The 23,715-nt window shown below is 34.2% G+C and overlaps 1 protein-coding gene across 1 annotated transcript in view; it reads right to left on the reverse strand.

Moving 5' to 3' along the window:
* Positions 1-10,733: 10,733 nt before the first annotated feature.
* tyn (trynity) overlaps positions 10,734-23,715 on the reverse strand; it is an 82,310-nt gene continuing 69,328 nt past the window's right edge. The window contains exons 9-15 of the mRNA XM_088263727.1: positions 22,414-22,589; positions 18,074-18,207; positions 16,403-16,542; positions 15,510-15,591; positions 14,620-14,764; positions 13,341-13,554; positions 10,734-11,032 (exon numbers count right to left, since the gene is read on the reverse strand). Of these exons, the coding sequence (XP_088119853.1) occupies positions 10,881-11,032; positions 13,341-13,554; positions 14,620-14,764; positions 15,510-15,591; positions 16,403-16,542; positions 18,074-18,207; positions 22,414-22,589 (1,043 nt within the window). The 3' untranslated portion in view covers positions 10,734-10,880. The remainder of the gene's footprint in view (positions 11,033-13,340; positions 13,555-14,619; positions 14,765-15,509; positions 15,592-16,402; positions 16,543-18,073; positions 18,208-22,413; positions 22,590-23,715) is intronic.

Consider the following 23,715-nt stretch of genomic DNA (forward strand, 5'->3'; position numbering starts at 1 on the left):
CACAGGTGTGTTATCCGGATCAGCCGAAAGTCAACTGATGACGAAAACAGGAAGAAAGAAAGCTTTTATAGCGTCGTTTGATAAAAATAATCTACAATGGTAGCTCGCAGTTATAGTTGGAGGGTGTGAAGCGTTAGATTGGAAATAATCAAACTTTTTCTACATTATTATATTCAATCAAAATAATTTCCATCGGCATCCATGACTTTTCTGCCAATGATTGGGCAAATCATATATCCCTTCTTTTTAAAAACAATTTTCATCTTTGGAACAATTTAAAGTCATCTTTTACATCGTTTTGGTAATTATATATTTTTTCTGTTGTAACAATAGCACATAATTGCAAAACAGGTTATAATATGTAGATGAAATTTCCGAGGAATAAGGAGGATGCAGTAAAATTAAAGAAGTTAATTTATCAATGGTTGATGAAGCTTTATGGGGTCGTGAGTTATCGTGCAATAATAATGTGTCGATTGAGCAGCGCTGGTTGCTTTTTCTCTTGTTGCATGATATCAATTTCACGGCAGTATGATAGGGCTGTTATGGTTTCTAAGGAATAGTGAATCACTCATTACCAGGCGTGATTTAGGATCGTCACATAATTTAGTAACCATGTTATTCTAGTGAAAAGTAGCTGGTTGGTCACTATACAAGGGATTTGCCGGTCACTTACTATGGACTGTTTGGCTGGCTTGCTAGGTGCGGTCGCGCTTTTAGTAACCATAGAAGTGTACTGGAAGAATGATAGGTGTGAAGCGCGACGCGCCGGTACAGTCGCTGCAAGAGTATGGCAGCGTGGCCCGCGCTGACAATTTAAATGATCGAAGTTGAAATAAATTTATTTTCTCCGACGTTTTTCATTCCTGCAATTCCTATTTTAAAGTTTGCAAATTGTAATATTTGTTTTTAAATCGTGAGTACCTAGCCACGTGAATTCGGTTAACTCCATTGATTCTGGAATCTAGGTATTACGATTGTTAAAACACTACGGTCTCCCGTACATATTCCGTTTGTAGAGAAGATGATTTCATCACTTGGTTGTCTCGCTGAATCAGTATTGAATTCAATCAGTTTGTATGAATTGTGTTTGGTGTGAATTCGATGTATCTATAACAGTGGTGGAAATGTTTTACGTTACGTTACACGCCTTTATGGCTGTAATATTACTTTTAACTTTGTCAGGGTCAAGTCCTGTATCCATTTGCCGCAAAATATTTTGTGACGCCGCTATCTTGTTTGTAGTTTTGCGATTTGATGGCTTGGACACGTTCAAATTAGGGCCACTGAGGATTTTATTCTTAGTATTCGTTTTCGCTTAATTTGCGTAACATTTTACGGCGCGAAGACAGCGACTGACCAACTACTGATTTTGGTGTTGACGTATCAGTTCCGCTGGCGAGGGTGGCTTTGAAAATAAATACCGTGAACATTGAAGTCAGCACTGATGCGGCAGCGCTGTACAGATGTGGATATTATTATTATTTTTTTTCTCAGATCACATTCAGAACGGTACTGTTCCTGGACAGCAATAAAAGAGAATCTTGAACAATAAGGTTTTAAGTGTTGGCCCCTTTTATATTGGCAGCATTGTCCGAGAATACCATTTGTACCTATCATTAATAATACCATGAGAATATAATTCTATTATATTATTAGGAAAAGCATAGTGTATGTTCCAACGTGCTAGATAAGTTTAAAGAAGTGTGCATCACACTTGATTACATGTGTCGTCAATGTGGTGCGCTGTCTCAGTCAAATAACTTTCATTGTCAGATGACGTCCAGCCATCTGTAGTCAAACGTACGGATTTTATTTCTATATTAATTTAATTTTCAAATTCATCGCAACATGTTTAGTACACGCTGCCAACTCTCAGGAAGTACGAAGATGAACTTTCCCTTTGGCTTTGTTTCTCCCGAATCATGGTCGACGCAAACGCACGTGCCAATACTTTCAATATAGCCGCCCTCAATCCTAATTTGAAGGTCTTGTTAATTTCATTTCCAAGTTCATTGTATCATTTTTGTACACGCTGCTAACTCTCAGGAAGTACGAAGTTGAACAAATAAAAATGCGAGATCTGGTGAATAAAAAGGATGATTTTGACCTTTTTGGAGGCAATTTTTATGAAGGTCATTGCTGCCTTTGTCATCCAAATTAGAACATTTTTACCTTTTATTATTCATTCTCTCGAGCTGTTCACAATGAACTGCAGCGGTTACTGTATCGGTCGGTTTTAAAAGTTCATAATGGATAATTCCATAAATATTCTACGCACACGCAGAATACGTTGTCAATAAATCTGACTTCATCTCCGTTGATTGTTCTCGGAGGCCTTAGTATCGGCTCCCTTCCACTGGAATTAATATCTACAACAAAAAAAAATTAAAAGTTGTGAGCCTCGCAGTACCATATTATCGCTAAAAGAACGGTGCGCTAGGCGGTTTACATAATATTCCCTTATTGGAATATAACTACACTTCACCCCACGCCAGATGTTGTATGGCATACGAAATATCCAACCGGAGTCTCCGCATACAAAATATAGGAGATTTTTTTAATTTTTTTTTTTATTTAAAAATAATATGAATAAAATATAAATATAAATACAAAAAAAAGATCCCACAAAGGCATGGCCTGTGTGTGGGTTTACAATATAATTTAGGTCATAGTAAAGGGTATAAGGGTATAGGTATTATAAGCAGAACTAGAATAATATTGTTAATATAAAATACAAAAAATACTTGACTATCAGAAAACAAATTTTTTTTTTTTTTTTTAAATAAAATTAAAAACTTAAAAACATGAAAAGTAAAAAGTTAGCAAGCATGTACTATAGCAAAAAGGAGCTTAAATCTGTCTCTTCAATGAACAATCTAAGCAAAATTTTAAATCTACAGTAGATAGAGAAGAGGATCAATAAAGAGTGAAGTATTGGGAATGTGCGAAGCACTGTTGTGAAACGAATGAACGGCAATGTCTCCAGACGTAGGGACTTTGCTGTAATCCGTTTCTAATACAATAGCAACTTGATCCCATACTGGTATAGAGATTGCTGCTCAGACAGTGGCAGCACAGGTTCCACCCCCCCCCCCCCAACGGCGGCTCTTGTCCGAAATCATATTGTTGAAAGAAATAATTCTGGCAAAGTAATCGGTGAGAGCTTGTTTTATTTTTTGGCGCAAGGACCATATTTCCAGCTTCTTAAATGTAACATAATCGTCCTCCTCGAAGCATTGTAAAATTGTGTCTTTAGGGCAGTCCAGTCAGACGCGGCGTTTCAATACTGTGGAAGTGGATGGCTGGAAAGAAGGAATTTGATGGAAAATGCCAGTGGAAGTATTGTAGATGGTTGGGAAGAGGGAATTTGATGGAAAATGCCAGTGGACGTAGATGGTTGGGAAGAAAGAATTTGATGGAAAATACCAGTGGACGTAGATGGTTGGGAAGAAGGAATTTGATGGAAAATGCCAGTGGACGTAGATGGTTGGGAAGAAGGAATTTGATGGAAAATACCAGTGGAAGTAGATGGTTGGGAGAGTTGAATTTGAAGCTGATGATAGTGGAGTGGAAGATTCGGATCATGATAAATACTGTTCTATAACAAGATTCAGATCATGATACGTATTGTTCTATAGCAAGATTCTCTCTATAGAGAATTTTGTTGCCTTGAGGGATTCTCTTTTGTCCATTCATTCATATAACTGCCCTTCTCCAATACAGGGGAGTGTAACTCCCATCTAGACGCCGGTTAAAGAGCCTATGCAACTATGTGAGAACTATTTCACCACCATTCTCGATGTATTCTGCGATAGAATTATCAAATCCTACAGCTTTTCCTTTTTTTAAGGACTTGGTTAAAGAGCCTATGCAACTATGTGAGAACTATTTCACCCCCATTCTCGATGTATTCTGCGATAGAATTATCAAATCCTACAGCTTTTCCTTTTTTTAAGGACTTGGCGTTCTTAATTTCTTCCATACCTATGTATATTCCTCAAACTTATCTAAATTAATCTGAAAACCACAATTTATGCTTTCTTAATATGACATAAAAACGTTTTAGAATGTCTACATTAACCCCAGTTATTTCAGCAGATTTTTAAAGAAATTACAAGCCGTATTTCCATCATTCGTATTTCCCATTTGCTGTTTGGCAAATCTATTAATAATTCGAAGTCATTCTTAAACTTCCTGGAACTTGCCAGCCTATATCAAAGGTGAAGTATACATTCAAATAAATGCATCCACGAATGTAAAGGTGACAATCCAAAGGAGAGGAAATCCGTAATGGATAATTCCACAAATATACCATCACACGCACAACATATTGTCAATAGAGGTATAGAAGAGGTTCAATAGAGGAATGTGTGAAGCACTGTTGTGAAACGAATGAACGGCAATGTCTCCAGTTTCCGTTTCTAATACAATAGCAGCTTGATCTCAAACTGGTAAATTGTGAATACCCGAATGTTGTCTTCGGCCGGGTTGACGCAAATGCATAATTAAATTAGGCGGTGTTTGTCCCGTAATTTATTTATAAATAGATAACTCATTGGGTGCAGAATATGGACATTTTATTTCTATCTTGGGGATCGAGGTGGTGTAGAGGAAGAAGTCAGTCGGATTGAATATTGTATTTATTAATTATTGATTCGGCATTAACTTTGTGGAATGACATGATTATTTTATTAAAATTATACACTTGAATAAACCACTTTATCGAGTTTTATTTTTATTTACAATTTAATCAAATTAATTTTTTTGTATTTATTAATATATAGATGCTACACTAAGCGGTGTCGTGTACTTGGTGTAGCGATGACGTAGCGTGTCGTAGCGGGGTCGAAGCGATGGCATAGCTGTATTACTGGGCTCGGGTATAGATAATAATAACTCGTAATTAGGATGCAATCGGTTTAATCAACAGGTCGCTACCACAGTACAATGTCAAGTGTCCCAGACTCCCCTGCATTCATCTCATAAGGGTAACGTAAACATTCCCCGCGTACCCCTTTCCCTGCCTCCAGCGGGCGCTTGGGGTCATAGGTTTAAGTTCAAGTGGTTAGAACTATTGCGCCGTAACAGCTGTGTCGTAGCGCTGTCGTAGCAGAGTCGTAGCGGTGTCGTAGTTCGGTGCTGTCGACAGCGTAGATGGTCTATCAGTCTGATTTGATGCGGAGACTCTTGTTGCGTTTACCGGAAACAGTGGTTCACTCATTGTGTACGCCGGCTTTAGGCGGTCGATTATTACTGTTCGTTCTTTGCCCCGCACTCGGATAGTGAATGTATTTTCTTCCTTTTTCGCCACCTCGTGCTGGCCGCTGTACGGAGATTTTAGAGGACCTCCCACGGTGTCTCGTAGAAACACGTGGGTCTTCTAGGGGAAATCCTGAAAGAGGAAAGTTGGATATATCAACAAGTGTGTTGGGGGTTGGGCCTATGCGTATAAATTTCATATCACCGATATTATAATTTTGCCTTAATTATTACCATATCGTGATTTGACGAAACCTGCTATGTGCGAAAAACAATATTTTATACGAGATAAAAAGATTAATAAAATATTATTCTAAAATATATATATATACCAACCACCTCTATATTCATAACCCGTGCTCGTTGCTCGTGATTCTCATTCAGATGAAGGGCATTTTTTAAATTTAGGCGAAGCTCGCCGATTTCAATCTTTTGGTTTCAATTTTCAATTTTGGTTTCACACGCTTCTACTTTGATACACAAGGAGGAGATAGTGTTTAATAGGTCTTTTTCTGACCGCATTAGTCGTATTTCATCAGATAAAACCTTCAGTTGGTCCCCGCTCATGTCCTGGTTTCCGATCCCGCACCCACTATCGATGCGCCGGCAGCAGGCGGTACATTTAAGTTATTTACGTACGGCCGCAGTAAGTCTTTTAGATGAATCAGCGGGCAAACCGCCGCAGCTGTAATGGAAGGAACCTTTACACTCCGAACATATAAATGAGTTAGCTGCACTCACGGGCTCGGGACACACAGCGCACTTTAATTTTGACATTACTAAGTTGCAGTAAACAGATCTAAGTTATGCGCAACACTGACAGTTATCTATACGTAATATTTTTTATGTAGCAAACTTCGGTTGGATATGGCAAAAACGGATATATATTTATTACTATTAAATAGTATTTTAAATAAAATGAAACTGGTGTGTTGTCCGGATCAGCCAAAAGTCAACTGATGACTAAAACCGGAAGAAAGGAAGCTTTTATAGCATCGTTTGATAAAAATAAGACCCAATGGCAGCTCGTGGTTATATATTTGTAGGGTGTTACGATGAATAAAGTAATGCATTTATTTTCAAATCATGACACTTTTCATTGGGAAATTGTAATATAAATATCTCTCGTCTTTAGTACTGTTTTCTTTGCTAATAAGCAAAATTTTGTACGAGTGATCACTCTGATTTAAGCCCAGACTTTCATAGTATTTAGTTCCTATAAAAAGTTTCTTTCTCTAATATCTAATATATATCTATGTGTTTACGCGGTAAATATAAACTACATTAGATCCTGGTTCTTTCGTAATTGTTTGGCACACAGATATATTGTATGCATCATATTTTACATTATTTAATACATTGTTTTTGGTCACGTGGATTGTATAAAAATATTAATACAACCCATTTTTGCTTGAATCTCAATTGTTTTTGTTCCTTCAAATAGACCTGAATTTTTTTAATCTCGTGTCATTTTTTGTAAGCCTTGTTTTGAAATTTCATGTTTAATTGATCTAATATATTATATTCTTTGTGGAATAACATGATGATTTTAATATATAAATGAAACACTTGAATAAGAGCACTTTTGAATAAATTAAGACCACTTTTAAGTAAACACGGCTAGTTTCGAGAACTACAGATGTTCTGATCAACAGGTTAAAATATAAACAGTTTGCATTAATAAACTCAAGAGTGGTCTTATACAAGTGTTTTATTTTTTATACTAAGCCAGATATATTGTTTATATAAGGTAAATTAACAGTTTTGTATAGAATATAAATAAAAAACATTTGTATTTTTTATGAAATTATTTATTAAAAAATAGTACAAACATGCAAGTCTTGCGTTTTTATTTATTTATTTGATTACATAGTTTTGTTCATAGATAAACTAATAGAAAACATTGATATCATTGCCGACACTAGAAAATAATATATCCTGATCTCTTCTCAACACGTTATTGCTTGCACGTGTTTCGAATCAATCCAAACCCGTGTCAACACAGTTTTACATATATGTATATAAATTTTTTGTTAAACGGCTTTCTTGTCAGAACAATGATACAATACTTTCTATTTTATTAATATTAGTTTGTAAATGAACAATTATCCTTAATCTACAAAGGTGTATAATTTTTTTTAAATAATTTAATTCCGTTGGTGTGTCTCAAGATGGATTGATAATTATTAAAATATATATTTCCACAAAATATAATGAAATAATAAAAATAAAAAATCACAAGTATTTAAAACTTGGCATTCAATAGTTTAAAACATTTTAAAAAAATGGTAAATTTTTCATTAACACATTCGCCACGGATGACTCGTATATGAGTCTGTGATTTGTGCAATATTACTTTGAGATTTTGCCAACAGATGACACTAGAAGGATATTATCAAACAGGACAAAATAGCATGTGGCCCTGAATTTAACGGAACGCAGATTGAGAACCTACAAAAATATAGTATTTAAAAACTTGGATGTAAATAAATATCTCTGAAATTTTTATCTTAAAATTCCTACTAGTTAAAAATTTATGCCCATTTTTCAAAAACGATGCATTTTTTGCAGAATTCTACTGCCACCTCACAGTAGTAGTTTTAATACAATTTATACCTTAAGCGAAAGTGTTAATTGAAATACATATTTTGAGCATAATATGAAAGCGAAGATATTGAATTTAGCAAAACACCAAGGAAGCATTTTAAAACGCATAAAAAAATTGTCTAATAATATAGTAGCCCTTCAACATTCAACAGCAGGTAAGGTAAGGTGTATTTACGGATATATTTCTAAATATTGTCCGGATGTTAGCTCATTGGCTGGATAATTTTATTGATTTTACATATAATTTTAGATAAATCATGACTATGGGTGTGTTTTCTTCACCGGCACAACATTCAACATATACATAAAAAATTATGTAATTCCATAGAAATGGTCCAAAATTTGACAGCTGCACTGCCTCCATAGACAAAATAGTAGAGAATATACCAGCGACAAAGATAGAAGGCCTCCAATTAAAATCCACATTATATGTCGAACATATTTCATTAATCTGTGAAAAAATGTATCGCACAAATGAGGAATATTTTCAGAATCACTAGCAAGCTGTCCCTGATGAACACTGAAGGACTGTTTTATTTATAATCTTAATATTTTCATATATTTTTTTGTTTAAAAAAAAATCGAGGTCAATTTATACAAATTACATTGACCGAATTTAACCCAATTGAAAGACACCAACAGATAAAATAAATATTACATTCTAAAAGGTACCTAATTAGGATAATTAATCTAAATTAGTTATGTAAACCCTTCGGTATAATAAGGGTTAAAACTTAAAACTACATTTTTTAGTATAACTGGAGTCATAAGTTATTTTCATAAAATACTTTGAATGAAATACAATCAAATTTAGAGAGAATACTGCAAAAAGCTTGTCACATTCCATGAACATATCGCTCACTCCTTTCAAGAACGTCATAAATCAAAAATCGACAATTTTCAGTTGTGCATGTTTTTGAAATGCCCAGAAGATGAACTATATCCCAGCGAAAGAGGCATATTTTTAACTTAATATTTACCCGCTACAGGGCAGAAAGTGTGGTTTTTGCATTTGGAAGAAAAGGTGTTGTTTAATTATTTTTTTTTAAATTTACAATTTTTTTCAAATGGAGGAAAAACCTTCAGGTTTTACCTAAAAAGATCTGTAGCACAGTAAAAAGTTCAATAAGTGGCTTGATATTTATTTTTAATACATTGTGTTATATTTTTAAACTTTAAAAACGTTCTCCTGAAAAATCAAGTATTTTGATTTATGACGTTCTTGAAAGGAGTGAGCGATATGCATTGATGGTGTACATTGCTATTAGGAAATACATTCACGGTACTTCGACAATGATTAATTCTGATTGCATGTGATAGCAAACAAACTGCAAAGAATCCTGCCCGACAGCTGCTAAAGGTAACAGGTATTTGCAAAAGGGTCAAATGCAAAGTTTTTTTTTTTTAATTGCCAAATTACATGCTATCACTGTACTCTAGTGGCTGTCGTGTAAAACAGGGATGCGCGATGAAGAGTTCACGTTTCCGCATTGCAGAAGCAAAGTGTGCTAACGCACGTTCAAAGGTAATTATAGCCGTAAAAATGCCATGCTTTTCTAAAAATCAACATTTACCATACAAATATTAATTTTATTCATAAAAATGAGATTCAAATATTAATAAATTACTACGTGTCATGATTGCAGTTCACTTTTTGAGTCGACATCACACTCTTTGAAATTCAATAAATATATTTCTAAACGATTTTCAATGTATGATAATATAACTATGACTACAACTATGTAATATTGCAAAAACCTACGTATAAGAATATATTTACTTATAACTTAATTCGATATTTTATTTCCTCTTAGTAGATACAATCTTTATACTTTCTCCATTTAAAACAAATTGCGATGTGTGTTAAAAAAAATTCAGCAGAGAAATATATAAAGATTGTATTGTACTTTTATTTAAATTAATTTAAAGCATTCCCAAAAGATTTTCGTTATGCCTGCTGCTCTGAAAAGATAATATAGTATGGAGCGTAAACATCTTAATAGTTAATGGACGGATACACACTGATGATACAAATATTTTTAAATGCATATAATTCATAAGATTCGTTGTTTGAGAATATCATTCGTTGTTAAATTTAAATCAACGATATATAAAGCTTGATAAATTCCAGCAGACTCTAAAATGTGACATTTCCTCTGAAATTATTGTTGATAATTTAGCTATGGGAAAAAAACATTTCACCAATAAAATCTAAATTATAGAGTCTACCATATTTTAAATTCACTTTATTTAACAATGGAGACAGACTAAATAAATGGTGCATTTTTCTGATGATATACCACCGGATCTGTATCCAGATAAAAGACAATCAAGATTTTTCAAAACATCATACATTTCCGCTGTGTTAACACATTGTTTACGGTGAGCACATACTTGTGAATTTATGAAACCTTATGTTGCTGTGGTGCTCATATTTGTGAACTACTGAAACCATGTGTTGCGGCGGTGTGTGCATATTTGTGCATTTCGGTTACCTTCAACATCATGCACATAAAACACATCTTATGCGTCTAATTTCTTCTCATATTTGCTTTGCTGTGTAGCGGATAGGTGTCTCACTAAGATAAAAAAATATTATTGACTATGGTAATACCCCGTTTAGCGCAGGTAAATGACAGCAAAATGGCCCATTAAACTAATCAGCGCTAAGCGGAGTCTATTTTCCACATGGTTTATATATAGAAATACTTTGTTTTTTGCGTTCCCTTGACAAACTTCCTTGCACGAATGTCTGCCATTTTTGTACGCAGATTGCCATTTTACATAAAAAACTAATGCGTTTCAAGCTTTAATGAACTTCACCGTAATCAATGTGTTAATTGAATTATCTATTATATTAGATGTATCTCCACAGCTGATATGTCGACTTTTAATCAATTTATAATTTTTTACTGGAATAATTAATTAAATCATACTGTCCATGATGGTACAGGGTGACATTTCACCATTTGAAGTCAGGTTAGGTTAGTGTGTGTGTGCTTGAAGTTGGTCTATGGCATCTGCTTTGCTGGCGACATCCACTTCTTCATGAAATAGCAGAGGATGGTGCAGATGTACAGCAGCAGCATGAGGGCACAGGCCACTCCGAGTGCCAGCACCGAGTTTTTGGTCGGGCATGGCTCAACGATGGTTACAGTCTTATCTGAAAAATGTAAAAACATTTGTCAAATATATATTTTTTAACTTTCATGAAATAAATCTTCGGATTTGTTTTAACTACTTTTATTTTTGCAAGCACCTTGTCTCATCTTCAGGGATTAATATGTACATATACATTCCTGGATTATTTTAGTCTGATGTTGGTGTCTTGCTGGTAAGATTATTGTTTTACACTGCTGGAGCTATTTGTCATATTTTAATTTTATTTTTAGTACAATATAGTAAAAAAAAAAACTAACTAACTAACCATCACGCTGCTTGCCCGCAGGGGTAGGCAGAGAGAATCGAACGCCACATCACTCTGTCTTTGCAAACATTCTTTGCCTCTTCTACATTCATACATCTCCTCATACATACCCGACGATTATTACGACTCCTGACCCGGCCGCTTTCAAGTATTTGACATACCTAGTTTTAGCAAATAAAAATCTATCAGCGGAAGCTAAACTGGTAGTACACAATGGAGTTCTGGTTCCAACCCTTATGTATGGAAGCGAAGCATGGCAAAAGAAGGCAAAAGAAGGATGAAAGCAGACTGAATGCAGTCGAAATGCCATCCCTCAGACGAATCTGTGGCAAAACGATGTTTGATAGATGTTCGAATGATGAAATAAGGAAAGAATGTAAGGCTGAGATAAGCATTATCGATAAAATTAAGAAAGGTGTGTTGAGATGGTTTGGACATGTGGAGCGTATGAGTGAAGAAAGAACAGTTAAACAAATTTATGAGGCGAATGTAGTTGGAAAAAGAAGTAGAGGACGACCGAGGAAAACTTGGCACAATCAGGTTTGTCAAATACTTGAAAGCGGCCGGGTCAGGAGTCGTAATAATATAGTATATTGTATAATAAGACATTTTCCCTATAAAAATGTCTTGGGGAAAATAATGATAGTGGCAAAGAAATATTTGCAGACAATTTATCAGATTGTTCTTGCAACAATGATGGTAAAGTGTTTTAAATCTAGTAGTGATGATGAGGACATACCGATACCTAAAATATGTAAAAAGTGCCCACTCTTTATAATAATAATTTTAAATTTGGGTAATAGTGCCATTTTTGTAAAATACTACCTCAAGAGCGCTTCACTGTGATTGAATTGAGGAAAAGGTGATAATGGAAATGGTTTAGCAAACAAATATGTAGAAGAATATGGAAGTCTGGGCATTTACGGGGCTTACGACCGTCATAGGCTGGTTTAAGTGATCACTTTGCACACGTGTAACATTCACCAATTCTACCCATTATTGACAACCACACTACTCAAATTCTTGGAAGTTCTATATATATGAACAAATTTAGAAACCTTGTTCATGAATCACTAGTACTTCACTAGAGACATCTATTGGTGAGATGTAAAGAAGCTTTTTATTAAGCAGAAACTCTTATATTAGTATATGTGAATGTTACACGTGTGTAAAGTGATCACTTAAACCAGCCTATGACGGTCGTAAGCCCCGTAAATGCCCAGACTTCCATATTCTTCTTCATCTTTGATGAGATGTCAAAAAATAATATGAAAATAACTCCTGTAATTGGAGATAATCCAGATTTTGTGAACAAGTATTTGGACACACTCAAAATGTTGTAAACAAATATGTTTTCAGTTTTTTTCTAAAGATCATCCTGCTCGCACTATTTCTAACTACTTGTGGAAGAACGTTCCACGCTATCGATCCCACAGCAAAGACATGGTAGTCAAATTTAGTGCGCAGGTTGCGAGCTGGTAAGATCACTTTGCCCATAGCAGTTGTAGCCGATGGAAGCGTCTATCAACCAATTTGTCTGGAATACACAGACCTTTTAGGTTCTTGAGCCATATATTATGTACTGATTTATACATGAGTAGACAGAGTTTATACCCTTTCAGGAAAGCATAACCAGAGCAGTTGGTGAGGTAGTGTGGTGATGTGACTGAATTTAGAAATTCCAAAAATCAGTCTCGCTGCAGCGTTTAACACTGATTACTATTTAGCACGCAGATAGCCCGACATTAATATGCTAAACGGATGCTCAGGGAGTGAGTAGTGCCCAGATGGTGGTAGTTCTGTGTATGTACTTATGTTTTTATAATTATGTTTTTTTTAATGTTCAAGTACTATCTACCCTCTGATTGCAAACAGCTATATATGGTCTCAAACGTCCGTCAATCTGAGTTTCTCGGTTTGAACCCACTCTACCACAGAAATAGTATGAAATTGAATATTTGTGTAAATTATAAAAACACATATATTTTTCTTTTTCGAATAAAATAAATAATAAAAAAATCATTTTAATAAATAAACAAAATACCTCTGGTAAAGTCAGCCTCCGCAGCCAGGCCGCCCAGCTGGTCGGTCCTCAGGAAGTCGGCGCTCTGGCGCTCGTCTCCAAAGTCCAGGACCAGGATCTCCTGGGAGATGTTCATGTCGTCCTCCTCCTGCTCGGCGGCTTGCTCCGTCGCGTTGACGGACCTACGCCTCCTGCCCCAAGACTCGATGGAGTCGCGGCCCCAGTCACAGACAGCCTGGAAACAATCGGTTAGCATAAATATGCTGAAATAATCTTTACATAACTCTCTCCAAGATCCATGCTTGATTAAAACTTAAGAGATTGACTTGAAAATGACATTCTCCCAACATATGAGATTTCAAATACAATTTTTTTTTTTAATTCTTTGGAATTTTACAATACATAATAATTACAAATACAAAAAAATATATATAATATAAATACAGAAAAAGATCCCACCAAGGCATGGCCTGTGTGTGGGTATACATTATATTTTAGATTATAGTAAAGGGCACTGGCAAGAATACAATATATATTAAAAAAAATAAAATTAGATTAAAAGTGCTAGTATAACTACAATGCTTCAAATAATGTTTAAAACGACCCATAGCAACACCAAACCGTTTTTTAACAGAGAAATTCATAATTTTAACACACAAGGGAATAATAAAAGAACATGTGGAGCCGATATACACAACTTAGTTTGGAGTAAGGTCCTTACAATATATTGCTTGTACCCAAATTGACCAGCTGCCTGACATATAAAAAAGAACCCAGTCAGGAATCCAAAATGAATGAACTGAAAAAATTACTTTATAGAAAGATATTTGTGCTAGTGATTAGTCATATTTTCTCTCAGTTTTCCTTTAAACATGCTTCTTGCCTTATATTTTTTTATATGCTTATTTACTGTACCTTTTGTTGCTTTATTTAACATTTGTCCTGTGTTTTCTTATTTCTTACTAAAGCGTATGTTCTCTAAGCTCAGTACATGGCTGCTCTGAGCCCTTGTAAGGTGCCATGTTTCACAGCCGTATAAGAGAACACGAGCAATGCAATTGATGTAACTATTCTGGATAATTCCCAAATAAAATGTACTGCATACTTAAATTGTAAAAGAAAAACACTTAAATTGTAAACTTAGTTTACATTTAGACCTGAAGATGTAAGCATAGCTTCCGAAACTAGTTGTCATAAAATAAACTCAAGTGGTAAAAAACAAGTGTTTTTCTTTTACAATTTCATCATGTCTTGCCACAAAGTTAATGCCAAAACAATAAATAAAATACTGCATGCTTACCGGCTCACACTGTCCCAGGCAGTATTTCACGTTGCATTGGAAGATGACCCCATAGGACTCCGTGAACCTGAAGGCTTCGTAGACAGATTGCAGAGCGTTGCCATCGGGAGTGAATGCAGGGAAGATTGAAGCATCAACCGGACACCTATAATATATAATTGATCATCTGTAGGGTGAATAATCCAGTGTTTGATGAAATCGACATGCCCTACGTAAAGTGCTGTAATTACATTTTTGCCAATTATGAGATATTTGGTGTATGTTATCAACTGACCATTATCTACAAATATAAACAATAAAAAAAAAATAATAAATCACGCCTAGTTTTCAGGCATAGAAGACTATCTATATCGAATTTTCAAAATGAACTGAACTACTAAAATAACTACTTAATTTTGAAATAGCATAAAGTTTTAAAATGATTTAATACATTATTTTATCGTGTTTTTGAATGTATAATACTAGTTTAGAATTTCAGATAAAACCGTTGATCAATAAATAAAAATACGTTGAAAAAATATTCTAAGCTCTCTCTTGTAAAGTAATAGATTTAGAGATAGAGTACTTTACGTAGGGGCCGTCGAAATAAATAATAATAAACTGACTCTTTTCCATCATTTTCCTCATTACTGAGAGTTGTGACCCTTGTGGAAGAAATAAACTGTAGAACAGGTAAAATTTTTGGGGTCATGTGCTTAGAGGAGAGAGATACAAGCGCACCTAATAGAGGGTGGACGAGGTTTAATTACGCGATTTAATTGAGATTAGAACTGTTGAGGTACTGTCTAGAGCTGCCCAAGACAAGGACAATTACTCTCATGTGATAGTCGACGTCAGGGGGACCTGACATGACACGTACGGAAGAAGAAGAAGGAAATATCTTGACTCACCCTTCATCATCAATGATCTGGAAAGTGCTCTTCGAATCCTTGGCCATGGCAACACAGCTCCGAGCGAAAATGCCATAAGGAGCTGAAAATTAAAAGCGAAAACATTTTTTTAGTATAACATACTAACTAAGATTATTGTACACACATTCTGAACGGCACCCTTGCAATGGCAACTCGCAAACACACAATTCATAAAGCGACTGGCTGCGCGAGAAGCCAGAAGTGCATCCACGCTCAATTTTGTATTTTAGAATATGATGGAATGTTTTTTTTTAAATATACATATATGGTATTGAAAAAATATTTTTATACCTTTTCATTGAAACTCCTTCCTTACCTTTCAATAAATCTTTTCTTTTCAAAACCATATATTTATTCCCAAAAAATTAAAAAAAGTACCAAATCAGTGTTTTAAGAAAAAAAATCTACTAGGTACGTTAAATGTTACCTGAGTTTAAAGAAAATTGCTGGCTTTTGATTACTGGGCCTTAATAGAAAAATGCATTTACTGCATAATATAATGCACATAGATGAAGTAGAAACAGATTCTATGCATATGTAATGCAGTAGTAATACAGTTGTAATTTGAATCCTTGTTATAAGTTTATAATTTTGATTTTAAACTGTTCATCATACAAAATAATTTAAAAAGTAGATCTTATGGGATATGTTGAATTTTTTTGTTGATAAGGGAATAGCATGGAAGACTGATTTCTAATAAATGAACCTCACATACATTAAAACAGATTTCAGCTCTATACAATAATTTCACAATAATTTCAACAGATGTCATGGAAAATACAGTCTTTAAAAAAAGTAATATGCCTTCTTATGTTGAAATATCCATACTTAAGAAAAATAGAATAAAATGCAAACTTGTATTTTGTACTCACTGTCTTCTGGGATTTCAATTCTGAAGGTGAGCTTGTCTCCAATGCGGACAGTTTCCACTTCGCGGGCTCGTGCATCGAGGATTCGGATCCTCGGAGGAGGAGCTTCGGGGGCAGACGTGATGGAGATCATCTCAGGATCTCTGCAAAGCCAAAACAAAGTCAATAAGTACGCTTTATTTTTAAAAAGCATTGTTAACTTTGTGGTATGGTAATATAACAACCACAGTTGACCTAATGATGGAAGGTTATTAACGGGTATTACACAAAGTGAATGATGAATGATAAGTAGAGTGTTCAAAAGTAAGTGCTGTCTACCTCATATTTACTATACCAAGTAAGGATAGACAGGGTCAAATATGATGTTTAAAGCTGAGATAAACATTGTCCATTATATGAGATGGTTTGAGCATATGAATGAAATGAATGAAGAAAAAACAGTAAACCAAATTTATTGATTAGCAAACACTGATTGCATTTCGACTACATTCAGTTCACTTCCATACATTTAGGTTGGGACTAACCAGTTGTTGTGTAAAACTAAATACAACATTTTGAGTGTGTCCAAATACTTGTTCACAAAATCTGGATTATCTCCAATTACAGGAGTTATTTTCATTTTATTTTTTGACATCTCATCAAAGATGAGATGTCAATAAATAATATGAAAATAACTCCTGTAATTGGAGATAATCCAGATTTTGTGAACAAGTATTTGGACACACTCAAAATGTTGTAAATAAATTATCTGGTCAAATTATAAGCTTAAATAATAAAAATGAAAATGGTATTTTCTGGCGTTTCTCATGTGTGTGATTATAATCCAGGATTCGGACCTCACATACTAATATAAGAGTTTCTGCTTAGTAAAAAGCTTCTTTACATCTCACCAATATATGTTATAGTGAAGTTCTAGTGATTCAAGAACAAGGTTTCTAAATTGGTTCATGTATATAGAACTTCCGAGAATTTGAGTAATGTGGTTGTCAATAATGGATAGAATTGGTGAATGTTACACGTGTGTAAAGTGATCACTTAAACCAGCCGATGACGGTCGTCAGCCGCGTAAATGCCCAGACTTCCATATTCTTCTTCATCTTTGATGAGATGTCAATAAATAATACAACTAAATAGTTCAGATTTATATTATCCACTGACACTTCGTGATGGAATTGCATTTTTAATTTATTATTAGATTAAAACCAATATTTTTAGCTTTTCCACTTTTTATTTGACCAGCGACCGGGTTTCGTCGTTACCGACATCATCAGACTGGTGATGTCGGTAACGACGAAACCCGGTCGCTGGTCAAATAAAAAGTGGAAAAGCTAAAAATATTGGTTTTAATCTAATAATAAATTAAATAGTTCAGCTTATACTGATCGCATTTCGACTGAATTCAGTCTACTTCATCATTCTTTTGCTTCACTTTCATACGGTTGGCATGTGTTCTGCTTGTTTAGCTTACAGTCATCGCATTTTTACTGCATTCGGTGTTTTCTTTTCAATTTCACCATTCTATCTATCATTTTGCCCCACATACAACTTCATTCAGTCTACTTTTATCCTTCTTTTGCCAACTCCGTGCTTTACTTCCACAACATTAGTTGTGCACTGCTAATTTAGCTTAGGCTTGTCTGTCAATTTATTCAGCTATATTTTAACATATCTTACCTGACTGGCATCATTCCAAAGGTGATGTTTCTGGAGCTCATATCGTAGGTGCACTTGACTCTGTAGATCTTGTCGGCTTTGGTCATCACGACACTATGATGCTGCAGAACTACGGTGTTGGAGTACACACCAGTCTGAAATGAAGCAAGTTCATGTTTCTTACAAAAATATTGCAATATACTAGTACCCGTCACTAACTGAAAAATAACAGGAATATACACATTTGTAAGTTATTAGCGTTAAAATACTTATAATTTACTTCTACAAAATAATTAAATTTTGACATCGCAACACTAATGTGCAAAGGCAAATAGCCGCAAGTTAAAAACAGTAGTTTTGAGATTAACGAGTTAAAAGTTAACTTAAAATGATGCTTTTTGCCAACACATGTCGCTCACTCCTTTCAAGAACGTCATAAATCAAAAAACTTGATTATTCAGGAGAACGTTATTAAAGTTTAAAAATATAACACAATGTATTAAAAATAAATATCAAGACACTTACTAAACTTTTTACTGTGCAACAGATCTTTTTAGGTAAAACCTGAAGGTTTTTTCTCCATTTGAAAAATATTAAGTTTATTTAAAAAAATATATATAAAAGTATATACAATACATTTTCTTCAAAATGCAAAAACAACACTTTCTGCCCTGTAGCGGGTAAATATTAAGTTAAAAATATGCCTCTTTTGCTAGGATATAGTACATTTTCTGGGCATTATGAAAACATGCACAACGGAAAATTGACGATTTTTTATTTATGACGTTCTTGAAAGGAGTGAGCGATGTATCAAATTAATAAAATTTTGCGGCTATTTGGATAGTGAATATCTCGGTAAAGGAAAGAGATAGAGCAAAATCTGTGATTGTATATGATAGAGGCCAGTTATAAGAATGCTTTGAGCCGTGTTACGGCAAACAGCCGCAACATGAGTTACGGCTAGTTTTTCCCTTACACATTAGAACATAGATGAATAAGAATATGGAAGTCTGGGATTTATAGGACTTACGACCTGTATTAGGGGCATATGTCATAAATAAAAAGTTCTCTGCTAAAAAGAAAATCTTGCTAGTCCATGGTTTGAGATGGCTTCAGTCTCAATCTCATGACACAGTACATGTGAATTCACAACATTCATCTATGTTGGACTGAGAATGATTTTATTTAGTAAAGATCCCTTTATTTGTATGCAAGATTGGAACCCCGGATTATTTTTATACACTGGAAAACGCCTGAAAATATGATTTTCAATTTAAACAAACACTAACACCCAAGTGGATAAAACCCGGATAAAAAGTACGACATAGAAATAAAACGAGAATACATAAAACTTTTATTATTTTATAAGTAGGTAATAGTAACATTCTTTGGGTGACGATGACGCAATGATAAAAAAATGTGAATGACACATTAGGAAGGTACTGTGAAGCAGGGGGCGAGGGCACGACCCGAAAACTGTTTTTTTTTTTCAAATATATTTTTTTCAAATAAAAATTATGTATCAAAATACTTAAAAAAAAACTTCTGGATCTCCAATGAAAGGAGTTATTTTTCATACTATTTTTTGACATCTCAACATAGACGAAGAAGAATATGAAAGTCTGGGCGTTTACATTTATTCATCTCACATACAAATATAAGAGTTTCTGCTCAGCAAAAAAGCTTCTTACATCTCACCAATAGACGTCTCTAAAAAATTCTAGTGATTCAAGCACAATGGTTCGAAATTGAATAATATATTATGTACATAGAACTTCCAAGAATATGAGTAGTGTGGTTGTCAATCATGTGCAGAATTGGTGAATATTACACGTGTGTAAAGTGATCACTTGAATCAGCCTATGACGGTCGTAAGCCCCGTAAATACCCCGACTTCTATATTCTTCTTCATCTTTGATGAGATGTCAAAAAATAATATGAAAAATAACTCCTACAATTGGAGATAATCCAGATTTGTGAACAGTATTTGGACACACTCAAAATGTTCTTATGTAAATTTAAAAAATAAAATGAAAAACAAATAATTTTAATAGAAACGCGCCGACATTGACTCTTTGGAACACCTTACAACCGGAAAATTGCATTATTTCCAAAAAAAATGTACAAATCGGGTAAAAAGTGAGATTCTCTCAATTTCAAGTTAAAAGCTCGGGTTACGTTCAAGACGATCTCTATAAAATATGTTTTTGTCTAAATTTAAAGTGATTGACGATCGATAATCAATTTATTGGTGTGGTCATGCCTTGATCTCTACAGTGGGAACTCCTCCGCCTGCAGTAGCGAAACTAATCGCTTCAGGCCCCCAATTTTAAAGAAGAATGAACCAAAAAAATTGTTTATATATAGCCCCCGTAAATTTGATGAAAAACGTGGTATAATGTTTTACCGCCGAGCTCTAAATGTTCTAAAATATTTATAACTAAACATAGATGAAGAAGAGTATGGATGTCAGGGTGTTTAGAGGGCTTACGACCTGTAAAGATGGTTTAAGTGGTAATTTTTGCATATGTAATATTTACCATTTATTCTACCCATGATTGACATCAATTATGGAACACACACACATATGGATACGATTCAAACGTCGCATCGTGTGCGAGCTCACGGCAGTATCTATGTTTGATTTGAGTAAGCTTTATTTAGCAGAGACCCTTTTAAAATGTTTAAATGTATGCAACATCCTTACCGAATTATTTTACACACTGGGAGACGCCCAAAAACATGAAATTTTTCTCAAGACGCTTATAATTTATAAATTGTATTAAATTTCATTTATACATTCTTATATATTATTAAAATTTATTCACGTGTAATATTTACTATTGTACCCATGATTAATAAAAATACTGATAGTAATATACTCATAAAAATAGTCATAAAATAAACCCTGAAGAGGGCAACAGGTTGTTCCTGAAACTAGTTGGTTGTTAATAAAAATGTGAGTGGATCAAAATAAAAGGTCTTTTTTTTCTCAAAATAACATATCACTATGATCCACAAAGTTAATACTTTCAATATTCAAAATATAATAAAAATACTACACAAATTATGGAAGTTGAATTTATCGTTCAATTGGCACCTTCTTTCACATGCTAGTTTTCGGCACCATCTACGGTTGAGTTTAATAAGTTTTTATATTTATTTAGGTTTGCTGTTTTTTTATAATTAAAAAAATGCGTATAATATTTATTGATCGGATTTTTTGTCCGTTATATTCGAAGTTCGTTCAATAGAGGTGCGCTATATCGAGGTTTTACTGTATAATGATATAGGGGTGCCCGTATTATATTAAATTCACGATTACGCATGGCAATATTTCAAAAATTGCTCTTACATTCACTTTGTAATAATTATGTTATCGATTGTCACGAGTACTGCGTAAACTACAAATTATAAAATGACTTTATTACTGATATTTCAACATAGATAAATAAGAATATGCAAGTCTAAGCATTTACAGGGCTTACGATATGTCATAGGTTGTTTTTTAGAGATTAATTTATACAGGGAGTCCCATAATCCAAGGGGTGTTAGGCCAGCTTATGAATCACCAAAAAATGAAAATATGATCTGAGTAAAAGTGCCTTAGTTCTCGAGATATTTCCACTTTTATGAATTTCTCGAATATCTGCGCTTTAGATCAGTTTTTTACCGGCCACTTCTTCAAATTTTAATATTTTAGGATTCTAATTTATGTTTTACAATACTGAATAACTATTTTGTTGATCACATTACAAAATATTACCAATACTGGCTTGCTTTGGCCGAAAAAAATATATTAATGCCCGCTCAATGATTTTGAAATAAATCTATAGGTAGGTAACTTTGACTTTTCACCCTGAAAAATAATATATGACGCTAACCTGAGTGGTTATTTAAAAAAAAAGTTCAATTCATGTCATTTTTAAAATGGTATAACATTGACTATATTTTATTTTAGAAAAAAAGTATATTGCTTTTGAAATGCAAAATGAGCTGATTGTATAATTATTTCATTAATTAAGAATTCCGATATAAGCAATCACTTTGGTTTATTAAAGTAAAAAAGTATTTATTTAAATTCAATTATTATTGTAAAACATAAATTAGAATCCTAAAATTTGAAAATTGCACGTCCACCGATGAGATGGGTGGACGACATCAGGAAGTTTGCTGGAAGACAGTGGATGGGGACGGCGCAGGATCGGGAGGAGTGGAGGCGGAAGGGGGAGGCCTTTGTCCAGCAGTGGACCTCAACGGGCTGATATGATGATATTTAGTAGTATGGTTGTCAATCATGTGTAGAATGGTGAATGCTACACGTGCATAAAGTGACCACTTGAAGATAGAAGAATACTGACCACTGATTGGGTGTTGCAGTCCTGCCCACCCATGGTGAGGTCGAGCCTGAAGAGGTCGCTGTTGATGACGTCAATGTTGCAAGTCTCAGATCTGCCGAGGGCGTATATCCTTCCGTTAAAAGGTTTGTTGGTCCTCACTTGAATGGCGATCCTGGTGTCCTTGCAGTTGACAGACACTGAAAGTACAAACCCACAATATCAATATTGTCCAGTAGTTAGTTAGTTCGTCCGCCTCCGTGGTGTAATGGTTAGCGTGTTTAGCTACCGTGCCGGAGGTCCCGGGTTCGATTCCCAGGGGGGGTGAAAATAAATACTAGTGATTTTACACTGTATTATTTATTTAATATTACCCTGGACTGGTTCCTGAAGTGCAAGGGTGACCACCTTGCCTTCGTGTAAGTAATGATCAAGATAACACTGCGTCAATTCGATGCAGTGCCCTATGCACCATTGGGTGCGGATAAGGGTTATAAGTAATAAGTTAGTCAGGAGTGGTTGACTACAGAAGAGAGAAAAAGAGGGTCGTAGGAGACTTATGTCCAGCAGCATTTCATTTCACTTTTGCATTTCACAATACATATATTATAATTACAAGTACAAAAAAATATACAATATTAATACAAAAAAAGATCCCACAAAGACATGGCCTGTGTGTGGGTATACATTTTTTTAAGGTTAAAATAAAAGGCACTGGCAAGAATACAATAGATATCACAAATATAATAAGATTCAGAGTGTTAATATAAACTACAAATATTTGATTTTAACAAACAAAAAATCAAAAAGGTGAAAATGAAAAAAGTTAGCAAATATGTACTATATGGGTTAAACGTTTAAAAGAAGAAGGTACTTGGATCTTTATTTTAAACAATTAATTTAAGCAAAATTTTAAATCGAAACAAACTTAGGTAATTAATGTTTAACATATAGTCTTTGTGGAATGAATTAAACGAAAAATGAATTAAAATTAAATGAAAAATGAGTGTCCTTGCATGAGTCTAGATTTACAAAAAGGGATTTCTAGTAAATTATTAATTTTTTGGCTAGATCTATTAATATTTTTAGGAAATAAATATTGGCGCACGAAAACGTATTTAAGACACCGTTGGCAATAGATTTCTCGTCGCTCCAAAAGTTTAGCTTCCTGAAATAATTGGTTGGATGGAAAAGTAATTTTTTAAAGCATGATTTTAATAATAAGTTTTGGAACTGTTTCTAAAGGCTTTAATCATTAATAATAAGGATGGAGGGTGTGCAGCATATGTATTGCATAGAATTATTATGGGGTGTATGAAATTCCGA

This window comes from Brachycentrus maculatus, unplaced genomic scaffold (assembly GCF_059751285.1).
Source record: "Brachycentrus maculatus isolate JH-2025_06_01 unplaced genomic scaffold, ASM5975128v1 h1tg000202l, whole genome shotgun sequence".
Lineage (NCBI taxonomy): Eukaryota > Metazoa > Arthropoda > Insecta > Trichoptera > Brachycentridae > Brachycentrus > Brachycentrus maculatus.